General features: G+C 42.1%; 3 protein-coding genes across 5 annotated transcripts; 2 read left to right on the top strand and 1 right to left on the bottom strand.

Annotated features, from left to right (window-relative positions):
• Positions 1–1,560: 1,560 nt before the first annotated feature.
• On the top strand, positions 1,561–3,819 carry LOC127307206 (uncharacterized). The gene is made up of 4 exons (XM_051337938.2): positions 1,561–1,782; positions 1,881–1,953; positions 3,329–3,418; positions 3,554–3,819. Exons 1-4 carry the CDS (start codon positions 1,621–1,623, stop codon positions 3,601–3,603), a joined length of 375 nt encoding a protein of 124 aa, XP_051193898.1. The 5' UTR covers positions 1,561–1,620; the 3' UTR covers positions 3,604–3,819.
• A 2,655-nt stretch (positions 3,820–6,474) lies between these two features.
• LOC139832810 (uncharacterized) lies at positions 6,475–8,095 on the top strand. Its single transcript, XM_071822749.1, has one exon. It carries the CDS (start codon positions 6,813–6,815, stop codon positions 7,863–7,865), a length of 1,053 nt encoding a protein of 350 aa, XP_071678850.1. The 5' UTR covers positions 6,475–6,812; the 3' UTR covers positions 7,866–8,095.
• A 4,802-nt stretch (positions 8,096–12,897) lies between these two features.
• Positions 12,898–18,650, bottom strand: LOC127307207 (CMP-sialic acid transporter 5). Of its 3 annotated transcripts, none has more exons than XM_051337940.2 (15): positions 18,053–18,650; positions 17,663–17,779; positions 17,244–17,300; positions 16,983–17,060; positions 16,830–16,874; positions 16,680–16,739; positions 15,782–15,904; positions 15,583–15,657; positions 15,337–15,406; positions 15,061–15,168; positions 14,813–14,946; positions 14,654–14,730; positions 14,424–14,472; positions 14,274–14,339; positions 12,898–13,120 (listed from the first exon to the last, which is right to left on the bottom strand). In XM_051337940.2, exons 1-14 carry the CDS (start codon positions 18,221–18,223, stop codon positions 14,289–14,291), a joined length of 1,215 nt encoding a protein of 404 aa, XP_051193900.1. In that variant the 5' UTR covers positions 18,224–18,650; the 3' UTR covers positions 12,898–13,120; positions 14,274–14,288. The 3 variants fall into 3 exon arrangements, with proteins under 3 accessions (XP_051193900.1, XP_051193899.1, XP_051193901.1); XM_051337939.2 differs by lacking the exon at positions 12,898–13,120 and adding an exon at positions 13,359–13,744 and having other exon boundaries at positions 18,053–18,649; XM_051337941.2 differs by lacking the exons at positions 12,898–13,120; positions 16,680–16,739 and adding an exon at positions 13,359–13,744.
• Between the last annotated feature and the right edge of the window lie 1,841 nt (positions 18,651–20,491).

Genomic DNA, 20,491 nt, shown 5'->3' with positions numbered 1-20,491 from the left:
CAATTATATCTGGAAGAAGACACTGTGTTATGGTCATTATTTGTGCGCACAACATATTTGGATATTGAGTGAAGCTTCTTACCATGCTTGCTTGATTACCATTCTTGCATAATTTTGTCATGAGAGCATCTATGTGTGAAAGAAATAGCTCGCTTACCATTTGTTCTTGCACTTTGCTACTTTGATTGTATGTATAGGACACGAAGTCCCCTGATCTGTCGTCCAAGTTTGTGATGCATGTTGTGTCACTCCGGTACATCCCGGTTCCTGATAGGTACTGCACTATTAGGAAGAAAAAAAACATGATATGGCATGCCGCTCTGTCCACCTCCGTGTTGAATCGGCTGTGCGAGTTGGTCATGGAAGAGAAGGTCGGAGTGCGGTTCATCAGGAACCGTGACCTCAAGGAGATTGTACATGTTGTTCTGAAGTTCACTGGCCGTGAGGTTGGTGTCACTCAGGTCTACCGTTTGAGGCATTGGAGAGCAAGGTGGGTTCATGTTTGCAGGCTCAAAAAGATGGAGGGGGTGCCCTGAGTGGAGAAGATATCAACTATCATGATGGACGATGATGTGTATTATGTGTATGCCAAGGTTAGCGCATTGCAACTTCTCTTGCACTTCATTCACTAAGTCATTTATGATGGATGTTGTTAGCTTGCACATAAGGAAGAACTAAGTAACCTTATCATCGCAGACTCTACCTAGGGACGCGGAGCTCATTAACAAGCCCATAGAGAACTATGCTCAGATGAAGAAGATCTACGAAGGCGGTGTTCCAGCTGCCCTGCTCACTCCCACCGCAGTCCACCGTGCTCTGAGCCACCTCATGGATCGCAAGGCACAGGTGACCAGGCATCTCGCGACGACCCATGATGGAAGGATGGCCTGGTTCAACACCTTCCCGACGAAGTATTATCTGTGAGAAGCTAGAGCTTTGGATGCTTGTTGTCTTGCTTGCTCTGCTGCTGATGACGAACACCGCATCCATGATGTATATTTTGGAGTGGCTAGGGTTGATCTGCACCGATGGCACGTCTCTATATTTTGCGAGGCGGTATTTACGTAACCCCTCGGTTGATAAATTTATGCTGCATCATGAGCTGCTGCTCGTGACCTCGTGGTGCAGCTCCACTGCTAGAACTCATATCCATATGCTAGTCTTGTTGATTATGTGATCTATGATTGTTATCATGTTATTTCCTATTTCGCGGAACAACTTGTGGACATATACGGTGAACTGGGTAAGCTCACCGAGGAAGGTAGGAGATGATCGTATTCGGCAAGCTAGATATAACCACAAGACCGTTGCATTTGCTGAAACGCAATTTATGAGCAACCAAATGCTAGAGACTTTGCTTCACAATTATGCAAGTAGAAATTATTTGCAACCAAACAACTTATACACAACATAAATTAGAGATTGCATTTACCCAACGGCATCTATGCAAACAACCATTCAGGCCCGAAGCGGTGGAGAAAATCGTTCGGGCCGAGTGGCCATCCGTACCTGCACGAATCTCCAGGCGGTAGAGAAGGGTTAAAGGCCGGAGCGGAAGGGTTCGGTCGGCTTCCTCTTTCCCCCTCCCTCTTCCGCGGCGGCCCAGACCCACCCGCCGCCATGGCCAAGTACAACGTGGTGACGAAGAACAAGCGCGAGCACAGCCAGGACCGCAAGCGCCGCGCCCATGGGGACCCCAACTCCGGAAAGCTCAAGCAGCGCACCGACCACCACGTCATCTCGGGCAAGCGCAAGCGCAAGCTCCAGCGCCGCGACAAACGGGTAGGGTTTGATTTCCTGCCGCCTCCCCGTCCTAGTGATTGTTGTACTGATGGCTCTCTGATGCTTGTTTGGTGGGGGCTTGGCTGCGGCGGGTGCAGGACCAGAAGGAGGCTGCGTTGGTGAAGGCTCTGGAGAACAACATGGGGGACGTCGACATGGTGTCTGCTGAAGGTACGGCTTCTTGGTTTGCTTGATTGTTCGAGCCTGGTGTGGGGGAAATTAGGCAGTTGTTTATTTGTCTGTCTTAGGTAGTTTGCACGAGAGTTCAGTGTACTAATCATTCGTGAGGATTGGCCCATGGTCGTTGGTTATTTAACTTGAGTTATCTAGAATTTGTAGGTGAGCTAAGAGTTGTGCGTTTCTGTTAACTTCAATTGGGCAGTTCATGGTGCAATTGAGCCTGTTCATCGTACAATCGAGCTAGGAACAATGCATTCTATATTTCAGCATGAAATATGTCCCCAAGCAATTTGTATCGGTTAATCCAATTTCAAGTCAAGCAAAGAAAATATATCTAAGATTCTATGCAGACAAAATATCAGAATAACATTTAAGAGTCTAAAACATTCTGGACAGCTTAAGTGTAGTGAGGCCAATCTATACCAACTGGTGTATAGCACAAGTTCCATTTGCTATTTATTGTTTTTACATACCAATTGTTAACCTTCTGTTGCTAAAAGATTAGTGCTCTGTATCATCACGCCTCACGTGATTATCCTGGTAATGCCAAGATTGTATTTATTCCATAGGAGTGGGGGCTTCACTAATTGTTTCTTGATTTCATGAATTATCTTGATAGTTATGCATGGCTATTTTTATTCTGTAAGCAAAGCAAGGAAGATGCCTTAACTGGTGTGATGAAATGCTCCCAAAAAATAAGAGTTAGTGATGGAAAAGTACCGATCTATATTCATAGTCTAATTTGTGCTAGTGCCTAGATGGCTGTGATGAATTTATGCATGTTTGTTCAGATGTATGTACTCGTGTACGGACTTTTAGCACGTTCATTTTCTTCGCTGAAGATTGTATTCATCATTTGTGAAGAAAAGCCTGTATTTACTCTTCATAGATTTTTGTTATGGTAGGGCTGCATAACATGTCATGTAGGTTCCGACTAGTTTAGTTGGGCTACTCATGTCCCCCTTTTTATTTTGGAAGGTCTAATATTATGTCCTTATTTTTGCAAAATAATGATGTTGTTGTTTTGTACCTGGACACTTTGATAAGCAATCTTGATTGCTGATGGACCTTAATCTATCTGCTGCTTATGGAGGGAATTATGTTGTCTTCCATTGTTTTATTTTGTAACAATGTCTCTGGGTTGTTTGTTGTCATTTCTGCCTATATTTGTTTTGTCACTTCATTCTTCTTTCTGATGCCATAACTTATGTATATATATACTCCCTCCATCCCCAAAAAGATGTCGCTGATTTTTTAAAGTTTGGATGTACCTAGACGTGATTTATTTAGTGTATAAATACATCCAAATTTAGACAAATATATGTGGTCATCCTCCTATTGCTTATCGTTGTACTTCTACATACAGCATCTTCAGAAACTGGAAAAGACAAGCCTCAGATTAAGTTTAATGTGAAGAAAAACTCAAGGATACAGATCAAAAGACTAAAAGGCAAAGGTTAGTTACTATGATGTTCAAGTAACTTGATACATCAAACACAAACATGTTGCTCCCATTTTCTATCTTCGAATTGGTTTTTCCATGTTTACCCGGTTGAAAGATTCACTCAAGCTATATTGATTCATTCCGCAGGTAGAAAGAAAGCTAAAAATGCCAATCCCTCCAACGAAGGAGAAGGCTGATGCCATGGTAGAATGAATGTCAAGAGTGAAACAGTATTTGCAGTATGAGCCTTTGTAGGGCATCAGCAAGGACTAACTAGCTACTGGAGCTTGTGGATTAACTTGCTGCTCTGCCGCCTTAACATTCAGCAGGAATAGTCACTGCTACCTCTGGAGTGAATGTATGGAATGCAGACATTGTTTTTCAGTAGTTCTTCCTGAGATTATTTTTCAAAACCTCTTGGTTTGGTTTGGTTTGAAGTGGGCTCAGCAAAATTGGCTGCCTCATTTTGAGTTGCCTTCATATGCTATTGCTGGTTCAATCCAACTGGACTGTAGAGATTCTGGTGCGTGGCCATAAGAAAATAGCAAACTTAACCGAATGAAAATCCTGTTATACTCAAAACGCCAATAAGGTTTAAACTTCATACAGCGTTGGCACATAATCTACAAGACAAAAGTTCTGACTGAAAAATTTCTTATTATTTTGGTAACTTTCAGTTTGTTCGACCGACCTATATTTAATCAGTCGCGATTGACAGAGACGAAGCGTCAAAGGTTTATGGGTAGATGAGGGCAAAGGATCCTTCTGTGTGCAATTCAAGGTTGAACTCTTTGTTTGAAGGTGCGTTTTCTTTACTTTTGACTGCGCTCGTCTCGCCCTAATCTCATGTCCAGGTCACTACGGACGGGAACTCTATTTATCTATGCAATTCCCTATATCCGACGCACTTGACAGCCCTCTTCGCAGCCTTGCTTATGAGTGATAAGTATTGGATATGTCGACAGTTTCGTATTATTCATCCTACCTTCATTTCTTCTTTTTACTTCTCAGCAAACTCTTCTTTGATCCACCCTGATGGGCAAATTGCTACCACAACCAGGACAAAGCCAAAGCTTTCCTACAGTCTATTACTAAGCCAATAGTTGAAATCGATGAATGTTGTTAGGAACTGTTATTAGCGTTAGTATCAGGCTAATTAGGCAGTTATAATTGTATAGGAATATTCTATGGAATATTCTGCCTAGCAGTTAGAATCTCGTGTTGTCCAAATGCTGTCTATAGCGAACCGTCGCTGTGACTCTTCCGAAGCGACGGAAAGATGTAAACCGACATATGTACCACGTCTGTTCGGCTAGTATATATAGCCTGCAGTCACAATCAATAAAGCATCCATTTTCACTTCACCCTCTCTCACTTCTCTCGTTTCTTCACACGTTATCATGCACTTGTCTCTGCCAAAGCAATAGGCAACAGTAGAAGAACAGAGAAAGGTGAGTAAAGATGGCTTCCCTGCCGCAACTTGCTTTTTCCTTCGCTCAATTTGTGGCTAGGGAACACCGTCGCTCCGGCTATCCCCGCCGGACTTTCACTCGCGCTGCCGCTCGCCGTTGGAACTCCGACCGTCGCCATCAGCGTCGCCCGGAGTGGAACGGTGGCCTCCGCCGCCACCACCACGGCAACCGCTGGGCGTCCCGTCGCCGCTTCGGCCCTGGCGGTGGCCTCCGCCGCCGCGTTCGTGGCAACCGCTGGGCGCCCCAGCAGCACAACCGTCATGGCAACCGCTCGCTGCAGCGCCACCGCTCCCCTGGAGCACCGGGGCCAAGCACCACGGCTGTTGTGCGCCGGGAACAAACCCCGGTGGCCGCTGCAGAGCCGGCCGTCGTCGCAGCGCCGGAGGTCGCCGCGGAAGAAGTGGTGGACGCAGTGTATGAAGACGAGGCCTCAGCCTCAAATATCAGCGCGGACGCCGACGAACTGATTCCGGTGCCGCCGGAGTTCGCCGTCCCGCCCATGGAGTGGCTGCTGGGCGGACCAAGCGCCGGTTGGCTCGTGGACGACCCCGAGCGCGACTTCGGCGACGAGGAACTCCTGGCACCACCGCCACCACCGGCATCACCTCCGACGATGTACTATTGCATGCGCCACGGCTTCGGACCGTGCCTCCCGTCCCCGACGCCATCTGACGAGGACATGCAGCACTTCGCTCCGCCGGGCTATGAACCAGTGCCTGTGCTGGAGTTCTCCTCGTCGTCGGCTGCGGCTCTCGTGGACGCGCACCCGCCACTGGTGAAGAAGAAGGAGGTAGTCGCCGCGGCTCCCGCACGCGCCCCTCGGGCTCTCCCCGACCTCGACCTCCCCGCACCGGTGATGGAGGAGGAGAAGAACGAAGACGAGGCGCCATCCCTCGCACTCCTGACGCCCTCGTCAGAAGCCCGCGTGCTCCTCCGCCGCCTCGCATCGACCATGGCGGCCCGCCCAAATGGCATCCGCGCGGGCACTTGGGCACCAGAGGCCCTCGGCCTCACCGGCGCCGTGGAGTTCCGCCTCGACGAGGCCACCACTAGGCGCCCCTCTTCTTCCATGGAGGGGCCAGCCGCCGCTGATGGCACTGCCCGTAGGCACCGGCATGGAGCAGGGGAGCAGTGGTAGGAGGAGACGCTCGAACTGATTCGTTATCCACTCCTCACGAGTCACGATCCCCTTTGACCTGCTGGTCCAAGACTCCAAGCGGTGCTGACACAGGCTTGTGGGGCAAAAGGCCTTACGTGTCATGCTAATATTAAATAAATAACATGTTATTGGTTAGGCGTTTTAGCAGTAGCCTGTATATTTGTAGGAAGCTGCAGATCTGCCACTGTATCTGTATCCGTGTGCAATACTTTAGGAACCTCAGTTCGTCTATCGTACTGCAAAATTTATATTCTAGACCTCATGTCTACTCGAATAAGAAATATGACATGTTATTTATATATGTGCCTGTAGCATATTCTAACATGTCTATTTGGTACAATAATTTTATTTTTGCATTTGAAATTTAAATTTCGTGCAAATTTCTCATTAAGAGATAAAAATGTGACTATCTCGAATCATATTTGCGAATCACAAGGTAATGGCATCTACTGTACAAATACAGATTATCCATTACTGTGAGGTATATTCATTTGTCGTTACAATGAATGATTATCTCCAAAGTGCTCTTCCAAATATATTACAGTCAAAGTATAACACAGGGTGCTAGATGGGCGTCTACTGACATACGTCAGATTATGCTTCCTAGTACTGAGAGATGTACTCCATAAAATGGAGATTATCTACAATGTGTTAACTTCAAATTCGAAGATCTACACATATTTGGTTCGAAAAGCATCAGCTTAAAATTGTTCCTCTAGAACAAAATTTTTGTTTACCAAAATAATTTTACTATCAAGTAAAATTAATAAAATGCATGATTATACATGCAGGAAAAATGGCTGGCATCAATAAGAAAGAATTCGAAGAACTACAAGTTGATGGAAGTAACTATCTATCATGGGCCATGGATATGAAAATAAATTTGACTGGACGTAACCTTGGCCCTTGCATTGCCACACTCCCTGAAAATGCTCCAGAAATACCACAAGTGGTAAAGTATGTGGCATTGCATTTCATAAGGCACCACCTCCATCCTGATTTAAAAACTGAATATCTGATGGAAGAGGACCCACTAGCTTTATGGAACTCCCTAAAGGAGAGATATGACCAACAAAGAGCAGTAATGTTGCCGGAAGCCCAGAGAGAATGGTCTCTCATAAGGTTCCAGGACTTTAAGTCTGTGGCTGCATATAATTCTGCAGTGCATAAGATTAATTCCAAACTGAGATTTTGCAATAAGCAAGTTTCAGACGAGGACTTAATAGAGAAAACCTTATGCACTTTCCACCCCTCGATGAGGATATTGCAACAGCAGTATCGTCAACAGAAATACACAAAGTATTCTGAGCTTATATACACATTACTTCAGGCTGAGAAGCATGATGAACTTCTCATGGAAAATCACAATGCTCGCCCAACGGGCGCCATGCCAATCCCTGAAGCACATGCTAATGCTCATTTTACTAGTAAATTTGGAAACCGTAAACGGAACTTCCGAAAATTCAAGGGAAAGTGGAAACCGAACAATGGTCAAAAGACCAACGGTCCATCTAAGGGGAATGGTCAATTTAATAAAAATAACCAAAATGACAACTCTCAAACTTGTCAAATGTGTGGATGTACGAATCATCGTACTAATGAATGCAGTATGCCCGACCACCTCGTGGAACTATACATGAAGTATGGCAAAGAAGTCAAACAAGTTCATGGAAACAAAGCTGAAGCTCACTTCAACGACATACAAGACAACTCTCAAGTTGGTCCATCTCAAAGTTCTATTGAAGAATTCGAGCCAAAAGACGATATCATCCTCGATGAAGACATGCTTGTGGACTACACCCAAGATGTTTTTGGAGACCTCAATTAAACTCCATAAACACTTGATGTCATTTAGCCATTAAATTACTACAAACTGTTATATTGTATAACAATACGTAGAATAAAGTCTATCAGACTATGTAGAATAAAAGTCTATCAGACCATGTATATTGTATTATGTGAATCAGACATAATACTGCAATGTATTTATATTTGATATTTGTAACATAAATACTATGTTGGTGAATATATGAGTAAAAATATATTCTATACATTCAATTCTATTTACGGGAAACAATCCGATGAAAAAAAAAAATCCTATTTAAGTGAGTGGTACCACCACTTCTATCATTTTTAAGGGAAACGAAACATTTCCAAACTCTTACTAAGAGTAAGGACGATGTTATGACCGTAAATAGGCATAACACAACAATTATTGGTTCCTAAAGAACCATATTCATACTCCCTATAGGTACTATTATTGTAGATCAGAATGCACCCTTGTGTCCTGATTATACCTTCATTCGGATTATGTTATACATACATAAAACCCATACCTTATGTTACAAGATAATTTTCAAAATCTTGATAAATTCAAGACTTGGCAAGATTGCCTTGATCATCCTGGAACAGGTATGATAAGAAAATTATTAACAATTCTGTTGGTCACAACTTAAAAGTTGCAAATCTCAAGTCATCAGAATTTATGTGCACCACATGTGCCATGAGAAAAATAATTTTAAGGCTCTCTCACCTTAAAATTACAATGACCACTTTATACATAATCTTAATATACCAACATCTTGTTGGAGACCTGCGGTCTTACACGCGCAGATCTATTCTAGATCATTCCAACTGCATATCATACTGCTTCCCCTTGCAGTAAGTACGTGGAAATGAAACAAGTATTTCCTATCTGCGATATTTTGGTTCTTACCAATGTCACCACTCCAGCGTATAGGATCTATGTGAGATATTACTATTTATTTATTGTCCGTCAATCATGAATATCTCAAGCTCCTATCAGGAGAATAGCTTATAACCCATACGCTGATTACACTTAATATAAGGACATTTTCGGCATTAGGGGGAGATTCGTACCACAAAGAATGCCGATAAATTAGAAATGCCATCAGACATTCAGTCCTCATATTCACGTACTTATTAACTGAACATAAAGTTCAATATATTTGCAACACATTACAAATCTGCCACATACATTTACCTATGACAAAAACGTCATGAAATTACATTATGCATGCATGCAATGTACCATAAAAGTGGAAGTATCTCGTACCACCACTATTCTCCCCAAATGAGAGCATTAGGGGGAGAAACATGATCACATGAGAAATGAGTTCTCCTATGTATCCGCGGAAATAGAGGAAATTATATCCTCAACTAGTAAATGTAGTTCAACCTCAAGTTGAATAAAACATAACGGATGCTCATCATCCAAACCCAACATAAATGTGCACACTATTTGAAATGTTGGGAAATCGAAACACCTTGACTCCATTGTTATGGGAAATCACGCGGAGTTAAAAAGATGTAAATATTATTTCCACAATTTTTCTTGATTCAACAGAATCATATAACATAAAGACTACATTTGTCGACAAATATTTATTCTTAGATTGCTAAACCTTTAGGGCCCTGAACCAAAATCCATGGTAGAGTGCCTCATGCACTCATATATTGGTTCAACTAGAAGGAGGCAATTAAATAAGAATAGCACTCGCTCAACAAGAGAGAGGTATTTACCACAGTAATAGACTCTCCTCATAGTCATCTTCCCTCTTGGAAGACAAGTGACTTTTCGTTCATAACGAAAACAATGAGGTGGTGAGAAAGCGAGGCTTGTAGCACAAAGGGTTCACGCAGAGACCCGACATCGATTATGATGTAACATACCCTCTTGGTATAAGTGGAATTACGTTTCGATATCAATATTATTGGCAGTTCAAATAAACTATCCATGCAGTTGATAGACGCGGTGATTTCATACTCATATGGATCACTCATCTTGGATATCTATATGAATGTCCAAGAACAATCACAACATATATTGTGTAAAAAAAAAAAAAAAAAATCAAAAGTCACTCCATGAATTAATAAAGTCGAAGATTGTGTGGTACAATCGACTATGAGAGTTCCCTATTCAAAAGGATACTCGGATAAGATTGCATACATTTAGTTGTTAAGAAAATCCCTCCCTGGATTCTACATGACCTATGTATATGCCGATGATTTTATCATCAGAGTCTATTCAATACATAATGTGTTCGCAATCATATCTAGACGGATATTATGTAGTTCAGATTCAACAGAATCATCTACCATTATCTATCAAGATAATAGCATTTGTATTACTCAAATGCATATGATTTCTATATAGAACAATATTGAAAATGAATGCAAAGTTCAGGGGGAGAAAACTCCTATAGCTGAACTTATTAATTATCATCTGATAAATAAATATTGTATTCTCTTCCTTATGAGTTTTCCAACGGATTTCTCATATAGGTTTTAATGAGAGAATAATATACCCACGGTATATCAAAATTTCTATATTTTCCTCTTATATTTTTCCACAGGATTTAGAAAGATATAAGACTATACAAGATCAATGATTCTCAAGATTTCAAGATCAAAGAAGGATTTTGCAACACTCAAGACATATAAAGATTCTTAAGACAATGAAGCTTGGAATACAACGTTTGTCCAAGGGGGAGTGTTAGGAACTGTTATTAGCGTTAGTATCAGGCTAATTAGGCAGTTATATTTGTATAGGAATATTCTATGGAATATTCTGCCTAGCAGTTAGAATCTCGTGTTGTCCAAACGCTGTCTATAGCGAACCGTCGCTGTGACTCTTCCGAAGCGACGGAAAGATGTAAACCGACATATGTACCACGTCTGTTCGGCTAGTATATATAGCCTGCAGTCACAATCAATAAAGCATCCATTTTCACTTCACCCTCTCTCACTTCTCTCGTTTCTTCACAAATGTATCTGGTTTGCTCCAAAATCCCATACTTTGCCACCTAGAGCAACCGCTCGGCTTCTCCCTCTCACCATCAGACATCAAGGTACAGTTCAATTGTAACAAAAGATGCTGAAACAAAATTAGTATACAAAGTAGAGCTCGTACCATGTTTTACAGATCTTTTTTTTGGGGGTGGGGGGGTGGGGTGGGGGGGGGGGGGGGTTATTTATACTGAAAATGGCATAGCGTATGCATGATTTGCCCTGCAAGTTGGTTTTATAGAACGCTATTACCATGCATGGATGCCAAAGAAATGGAAGTGTGATCAAGCAGTGCAGTTTGGGCCAGCATAGATATGTCATTTCTGTACAAGTGCAGTAGATATACCAAATGAGCTTTGTCCCGTCCACAGTATTCCACGCTGAAATCTGTTATGCATGATCTAAGAGCATCTTCACTCGGGTCCCCCATATAGCGTCCGACATAGTTATTTTTTGACCCATATGGGGGACGCTGGCGCTGTCACGTCGTAGTCACTGTCATCATCGTCGCTGGAACCTCGGCGGTGGTGTTGCGCAAACTACAGTTGTGGTTCTCCACGCTACGGAAACCGGTGGCAGCAGCAGCTACAGCCTTGGCCGTACTGGCCACGGCGCCCATGGTTGGCAAGTTCTTCTTTTGTGGTCGCTTTTTCGGGGAAATTGGAGTCGCTGTGGAGTGCGAAGTTATGACGATGACGCTGGTGAGCAACCTCCATGAGACAATGACGATCTTCGCTTTAGTGGTGTTTGTGCAAGCTTTGATGGGTTGCCAGGGTGGTTATGTGTGCTCTTGCAACGGTCGTGTTCCATGACGGTCGGTATGGGTGTTTGTACCGGTTTTTGGCAGGTTTTCTGCTAATAAACCAGCCACCTATTCTTCTCTATTAATGAAAATGACAAGTCTTGCCTCGTTTTTTTTAAAAAAAAATCTGAGTGCATTTTCTCAAAAATAGGTATTCTTGCTGTTCAAAAAAAGTTTCTCAACTTCTTCTAGATACAGATGTATCTATAACTAAAATGTGTCTATATACATCTAAATCTAGGTAAAGTTGTGAAGTGTTTTTAGGAATGGAGGGAGTACAAAAGGAAATGGGGTTGCCCATGACCTTGCTGCTCTTGCTACGCGCGCAGGAGCGAGTATTTCCTCTGTCCCGGTCCCTGTTTTTATTCATTTATCTTTGTAAACAAGACAATGTTCGTGTTACTGTTATGAATGAATGAACACGTCGCAAAAAAAAAATGAATGAACGTCATTACCCTAAAAAAATGTCAAGCCACCAAAAAGGAAAAAAGAAAAGGTGATGTCATGAGTGTCAACAGCGAAACTTTACTGCAACATGAGCCTTTGTAGGGCATCTTCAACTTGCCCAGCAGTACTGGGGCTTGTGGATTAACTTGCTGCTTCAGTACGAACTAGTCACCGCAGCTGAATGAAAATTCCGTTTTTACTAAAACCCACTGGAACCTGAGAAAAAACAGCTTTCTTTGATAAAAGAATGGACGAAAGGACCACTCGTTACATGCAGGAAACAAACATGAGTAATGGATATGTCGGCACTTCTCTATTCTTCGTCCTGCTTTCTCTTGTGCTTCTCAACAAACTCGCCTTCGTCATGTTCAGGCATCAACGGGGAGCTAATGGCTAACAAAACCAGGGACAAGCCGAAGCTTCACTACTCCCATGAATCACTAAACCGATAATCAAATCCGATGAATGTATCTGGTTTTAGCCAAAATCTCATTGCTGTGCCACCTAGAGTAACTTCTCAGCTTCCCCCTCTCATCATCTACACATCTAGTTACAGTTCAATCGTAACAAAAATGCTGAAACATAGTTAGTTTACAAAGTGTAGCTCCCAATGTGATTTACTGATCCTGAAGGTGTAGGTAGATCAGATCCCAATTGCCTTCATGCATACCACATGAAATCAAAAGTGTGATCAAACTGGAGTGCAGTTTGGGCCAGCATAGATAGGGCATTTCAGTACAAGCACACAAATGAGATTTCTGCCATCCACGGCATTACACTACTAAATCTACTAGGCATGATCAACGAGGCCAAAGAATGGGAAGCTTCCTCTTACATTTTCTGCTTGGTAATAACAAATCTCTGTTTTCGGTTTTTCTCAACAATTAGCAGTCATGGTTATTCCCCAAGAGGGAAATTGGTAGAGTAGCGGGATTCACTCCCGATATACAAAATGCTCAAAACCCCGTTTCGCCAGCAGCCAGTGATCGACCTCCCATACAGACCAGTGCAGTCTTCTCTTCTTCCTGTGCAACTGGATAACATCAACTCTTACTATCAAACCCTTTATCTTACAAACTTACGAGTTCACTCATCTGGGATATCAATATATCCTAGTTCTAGATCATTACAATATTTCTAGGTAAATCCTTTCAGCAAAAAGTTAAACTAGAAACCACTAGAGGTAGGATATAAGTGGGAAGCCACTGCATCCCTAACAGGGGTATCTATTGAAAAAAAAAACTCAACAGGTAACTGAAAACATAAGCAAAACAAAGTTCAATAATTTTCTATAATGATCAGTAACTTAGCTCAAAATTTCGATACAAAAGAATATCTCACTAATACTTCTGAGTGTAGAGTTCGGAAGAACAAAAAGAAAGGATTTCTATGTGTATCGTACTAGGGACTTGCTGTGGTATTTATATTTGTCTATCCAAAGTCGTTATGCCACGGCCACCCCCCACAAGGCCACACCTGGCCATGCGCCCCTCCAAAGAATCATGAAATGGAAAGGGAAAACATGTTCGTAACTTCTTTCTTTGCCTTTACAGTGTACAATAGTTTATTTCACTCACAGCACTACACAAAATCTGCTGTCCGACCGGCCATTGGTGACACCGCAAAAAATAGAATGTCTTCTATCCTACCTGCAGAGACATAAGAAAAGGAGTTCAAAGGAGCTAGTGAGAATTCTTACAAAACCGGCAAATCCACAAACTTAGCACTGGATTAGCGAGCTACAAAAAGAACCTAAGCAAGCTTAAGTTGCTTTTACAATTTCTTATCCTAAAAACAAAATCTAATTATGGAGACGGCATCAGAGCAAGTGCGGCCAATGGATTATTTTAATCTTCAAACTTACCTCCAAAACAATGGAAGCTTATGTTTGGATCATGCGACTCCTGTTTCATAACATTATTACTTTATGATCGGGATATCTGTCACATATTCTCCTCGAATTAATATCATCTTTTATCCTAGATATGCACAAGTTTGTAGGCATGGAGACATGTTTATTTTGTTCAGAACTTGGTTTGTAAGATGCTCAAATATCAGAAGCATAAACATATGGGCAGAAAAAAAATGGCATGTACTCTTTTCTAGTCGCTAGAGCAAACAAGGCATGTAAAATTAGCAATGTTTATACAAATTTTGGCTAAAATAAGCCATGCATACCTTAAAAGTATACGTTCAGATTGGCAATAGTGGTTGCCTCTCATCAGTTCCAACCCGATGGCTAGCCTGAAATGACATGTGCAACTTAAAACTTAAGTGTCCAAAATTAAATGTTGCTTCTATTGTTCTTTAAGTAAGAGAGAATCTTACATCATCGGCAGCACCAGCAGTCATATTTACAAATGAAGATTCAGATGACCTGTGATATAATAAGCATCATATGAGTCAAGAAAAAACTTGGAAATCACTTTGCCATCATAATAGCTTAAATTCGTTCAGGTGCACATATCAAAGGTTAGGGAATCAAGGATTCAGTATAAAAAAGGCAGACAAACTGATTAAAATTCAAACTACGATGATTTCAAAGGGTCAAAACTTACCGATGATTCTGTGTAACTTCCAACTCCAATGGTTCACCTGGTTTATCGTCTTTGACTTTAGCTAGTGGTGAGAAGAACTGGGAACAAACAGCAGTTAAACAAATGTAAGAGGAAGAAGGTTTGCTCAATGAAATTAAGTTCAGAAATAGGTAAGGGTACCTGATGCATTGAAATAAATACTACTGATATGCCCAGGAGAAAGTTAATGGTCAAGGTATGTCCCAGAAAAACAGCAGAAGCTAGGCCAGTAAAAATGGTAGCAACAGTTGACGAATACTTCTTCAAAATTGTGTCTGCAGCGAAATTTCAATTAGTCATTTAATTTAATAATCAAGAATAATAGAAGAACATAGAGAATACAAAAATACCATTTAAACGAAAGAAAGACTGGAAGCTAGAACATTTACCTGCATACTTAAAGAAGAATGAAGAAAGAATGCCTTGTGCAGCATTGTTACATATGAGAAACATTGTAGCCCTGGAATGCCCTTGCAGGATATTAAAATTCTCTGGCCCTACAAGAAGATAGGGCATGAGCTGAGACGAATAAGTGATACCCAACTCCCGTCCCTACAGGATTGCACTACTACGAAAGCACTAACATAGCATACAAATTCCCTGTCCATGTAACATTAAAGTATCAACCTAGCATAAACATATTGGCATTCACCAAAGGTTCATACCTTGGAATAAGGCCGTCCCAAGGATGCCAAGGAAATTGAATATCGCACCATATCCATACAGAAATAAATTCTGTGAATCATGTCAAAAGAGCATCGAATTAGAGAAACAATCACAGATATGAAAATAAGAATGAGTCCTTCTCTTAGAATACAGGTTTGGAAAACTAAAAGGAGCTACCAGATAGTTGAACAGAAGAATGAAAAAATGACAGTTACGGCTGTTACACAATCATAATTCATAAGTACCTGAAGATAAATACTGGTATCTTGGCTTTTCATGGCATACTCATTGTAGACAGAAGCCAGTGATGGAACAGTTACCTACACAATTAACAGTTTCATCTGAATATACAGTAATTTAAGCTCATTGTCTGTTGAGAGCTTATAAAAAGGAGTGAAGGAATAGATAAAACATTAAGGACCAGATGGTCTGGCAGCAACTTACAAAAATCACTGTATAGATGTATGCGATAGCAGTGATAGGAAGACCAAATGCTGTACTGCCCGCGGGTGAGGTCCGAAGTTGATTGATGCTGATCCCAATAAGCAATAGTGCAAGAGCTTCCCACTGCCAACATTTGAAACAAGAGCGGAGGAGATAAGTTATAAGGCTGACACTCAGACATTTCTTGACACTTTTGATGTACTTTTTCTCGTCAGACATTATGCTAAAATTTATGGAAATGTCAATATCACTTTTATTTCTCAGTCATTTGTACGAAATTTATGGTTTTGGCCAATAAATGGTTGATAGGACATGCCAATTCTAGGAAGGCACAGCTTGTAACCCTAGTCGGTATCCTGCTGACTTATTTGGAATGGACCACAAGTCCCAAAAGGAGGCTGAAGCGAAAACAGTAAGAAGATCAAAAGTTTTCCATTGCTAACTTTGTTGAGGGCATTTGGGATGAAAAATGCCTTCTAAATACACCATCCAGCCGGGTATATATGACTGATAGATTTCGTCTTCAGTCAAACTTAAGAGGAAAATATATCAATATCTACAATACCAAATCCATATCAGTAGATCTATCATGAAATATGTTTTCATAGTGTATTTGTTTTGTACCCTTTGGCAATGCCTTAAAATCTATGATATAATGGTTCTAAACAATTATTAATAAGTTTAGAGTACATTAATCCATGTAAATTAACACTCCTAATGTGATTGGGTAAGAGATCACATGAAAATTAGGCAGGTGAAGCCTAACCCAGTAATCAAGTTAAGTAATAATAGTAGATGACAAGATATCTAAAAAGCATAAAATAGTTTCGCAAACTCCATCCTCAAATCAAAACAAAAGTGCATAAATAACTGCACACGATGTAAACCTCAACCTTACCTGAATTACAGAGAACCTCCTTTTCATTATAAATTTTAGAAGAACAGCTATGACCAGTACCTAGAGAAGTTTGGACCATAAACGTGTGATATATGTGCATACACAGCAATAGCTAAAGCATGACACTTGAGTATGACGAGAAAAGTGTACCTTTAGGTTGCTTAGCATTTTCACAGTTGAAGGATTGAAGTACAACTGCAATATCGGTAAAATATGTCAGGTGATAACTGTACATCTCATAAGGCAATGCAAACAATAGTCATGGCAACTGCAAGACTCTGCCTCTAATCCAATGAAACTTACCTGCATAATAAATTTAAGGTAATTGTTGATGGCATATAGAAGTGCAGGGACAGCTAGGAGTACGTTATTACGGGCTGCCTACAAAAGAAATGATTGAATTATTAGATAACAAAACAATGTGACAAAATAGTAGTAATTTTTTTATGTGGCCATAGGAAAATTGGAAAAATAGATTTTTTTTTGGAAAACAAGCAATAAGATACTAGTATAAAATAACATAAGGGAATGTAAACTGTGTCATCATGTGGCCAGATAAATCACCTGTATAAAGGTTGAACGTGACAGAAGTGGTTTTTCCCCAACCTTCTGTTTTCGAGACTGTCACATAGTACAACAACATTAAAGAGGTGAATAAGAAGTAAGAAATTTAGCATAATCTATAGAGAAGCTATCACAAAATAAATATGTTGCTGTACAGCTATTGTGAGCCATATAAAAACAGACTGAGGAATACTGTACAAAAATTCCAAACAGCATATTGTGGTACATTTTGCTTCAGTGACTAAATGAGCAAAGAACTTATGCTGCAAGCAAAACTACATATGTTATGCAAGACATGCCAAAAGCAGGCAACATGCTGACAAGCACAAAAAATTCAGAATTATCCAAAAACCTATTGTGTACAAACTGTGCTTCATGTATCATGTGCACGAACAAAGCACAATGGAGCAAGAACAAACCTGAATAATTAGCATCACCAGGGCAAAGATAACTTTTGCAACCTCCGTCAAAAAGTTAACACTGATGGGGCTGAACTGGAACTTCCCATCGACTTTTGACATGAAGACTAGGATGGGCTGCAGCCAAGAGGTATATAATGAGTGCACGGACGGACGTGATCATGAACACAGATCTCCAACTTACTTGTAACAGAAAGCTAATCATAAGAATGTAACCTACTAGTATTACTTATTAGTTGTTACAGGAAATATAAGCAGACAATGTCATCTCAAAAAAAAAAGCAGACAATGCCTCAGACCATTTTACCAACACACGGTATTATGGATCGATTGAGCAGCTGATAACGTAGTAGTTCGATAACTGTTAAACAGAGAGAAGTAGAACCGCACCTGGAGGCCGACAAGCATGCAGTCGCCGACGACGAGGAGGAACTTGAGCGCGCGGAACTTGGAGGTTATCTTGTTGTGGTGCTTGTCGTAGGCCCTGGACACGCTCCGCGGGCTCGGCACCACCAGCCGGGACCGGCACGCCGTACATTCCATCACCCCGTTCCGCTGCATCTCGCCCGAACCGCCGCCACCAACTAGATGCCGGTCAGTACCGGCGGCGTCCGAGCCCGAGGGATCCCGGGAACATCAGTAGAGCCGCCGCACCGTTTCAGCCAATCAGCAGAGGCGCGTCGGAGATGGGTGGAGGAGAAGAGCGGATCTGAGGGGTACGGCTTGGCCACCGTACCTCGGAGAAGGCGGGGCGTGGTCGGTGGCGATCTTGCAGATCTGGGCCTGGCCACCGACGCGGTCGGCGAATCGGGCACGGCCTGGTTGGTTCTAGCTCCGGGACTCCGGCGAGTGCGACGAGGTTGGATCCGGGAAGATGAGGTGAAGTGCGCGTGAGGTGCTCGCGCCGGGATCACGGGTTCCGGCAGGAGTAGAGGTGGGGAAGAAAGGTGTGAGGGCGAGAGAAGGGAGAAGACGCGGAAGCAAGGCGGGTGTTTCTGCGTATTTATATATTGCTCGTATCGCTGATTTTTTCAGTGTTATTGAAGCTTTTTCTATTCTTGCTGAGCTCTAAAAAATGCAAGAGCAGGAAAAGCATTAATGAAAATTCCATGAAGAAATTCAATTGGTGATTTCCTCTGTTTATTGCCGGAATCAATTGAGGATTTCTTAATGCCGTAACACATAGGCTTCCCATTCTTTCCAAAAATAAAATAAAATATTAAAGCTAAAGAAAAAATCATATGAAATAAAATGCAGTTTAAATTAAGGATTTCTTGCAAAATCTGGTTTCGGTCCTTCAAATCAAATAAGACATGCCACATAGAATACCTATGAAAGATCAGAGATGGTAAATCTAAAGGGGATGAATAGATTTCTACAAATTTTAATTCTTTCTTTGTAGTATTATGTTTTGCTGAATATAAATGTGAGCCTAGTACAAATTAGGTGAGGCAACCTAGATGATAATGCAAGTAACTCAATCATGAAGGCTCTCACAGGATATATAACACAAGTAAAGAGATCGGTTAGGGATGAAAGCATGCAGAGACGAAGATGTATTCCCGTGTTTCCTTCCTTTGCAAGAAGGTACGTCACGTTTGTAGAGGTGGGGATCCCACGAAGGATTTCCCAACGCCACGAAGACTCACCTTATTCTCCGAGCCTATCCCACGAAGGAATAGCTCTTTCACGTGTGGTAGACTTTGAGGCAGCCTCCAAACCTTCACAATCCTTGTCGAAGCAAATCCACAGCCCGGATGCTTCTAGACGATATTGCCCACCTAGGGTTTCCAAGAAACCTTAGAGAGAAAGTCTCTTGAAGAATACAAGGGGCAACAAGATTTGGCTCGGTGAGACTATAGATCAAGACCTCCTCTAGCGATTGCCTAGAGGGATTTGAGTTTGGGTGGAGGAGGAGTGAGATCAGAAGCTTTTGGTGTTTGGAACAATGGAGTATGAGAGAGAGAGAGCTCAAGAACAGAGTATAGTGTAGTGTCTAACTGCTCTGAGGTAGGTGAAGGGGTATTTATAGTCCAAGTCGAAATCCAGCCGTTTGGGAAGTGTCCAGCTCGGCATTTGGTCGAGGTGGCCAGTCTGCCGAGCCAGACGCCGGACCAGCCGGTGGTACACCCGGTGTCACCAGGCTATAGACCGGACCAGCCGGCACCCGCCGTACTAGCATTTTGCCCACTTCCTGGAACGTCTTCGGTGTGCACTGGCATAGGGGCCAGCCTACGCCGGGCCGACCGGTGCAGAAGCCGGCGTCGCCGGGCCATCCGACAAACCGTACGAGGGGCCGGGAAAACACCGGGCGAACTGCATGGGGTTACTGGAAGGTGCCCGGTGTGCACCGGCGTCATAGCCGGCATACGCCGGGCCGGCTGGTGCCACACCCGGTGCCACCGGACCAGGCGCCAGCCAGAAGAGGGAAAATAGTGTTCCCCTTTTTCATCGAATTAGGGGTCTCCCTTCACCTTCGTGTTCCATTGATACACCATTATGCTTGATGGACTAACACCTGGGAATAATCTTGTAGGCAAGCATTAGTCCAATACTCTAGTTACGGTGTCATTGTTACTAAAATAATGGATAAGGGTAAAATACCCTTACAATCTCCCCCTTTTTGGTATACGATGACAAAACGAGCTAGAGTCTCATATAAATATTATGATAAGCTTAAAACCTTGATTCCATATAATATATTAAGAAAGCTCCTCCATAATGTATGCATTTGGAGAGTTTGCGTTTGAATGCAAAGTGCACCATTTGTAAAATATGAGAAGCTCCCCCCAATATCTTTAGGAAGCAAGCATGGTATAGACAAGTATA

Source organism: Lolium perenne, chromosome 6, assembly GCF_019359855.2.
Source record: "Lolium perenne isolate Kyuss_39 chromosome 6, Kyuss_2.0, whole genome shotgun sequence".
NCBI classification, from domain to species: Eukaryota; Viridiplantae; Streptophyta; class Magnoliopsida; order Poales; family Poaceae; genus Lolium; species Lolium perenne.
Note: the sequence above shows the minus strand (reverse complement) of the source record. Positions and strands in the feature narration are given on the sequence as shown.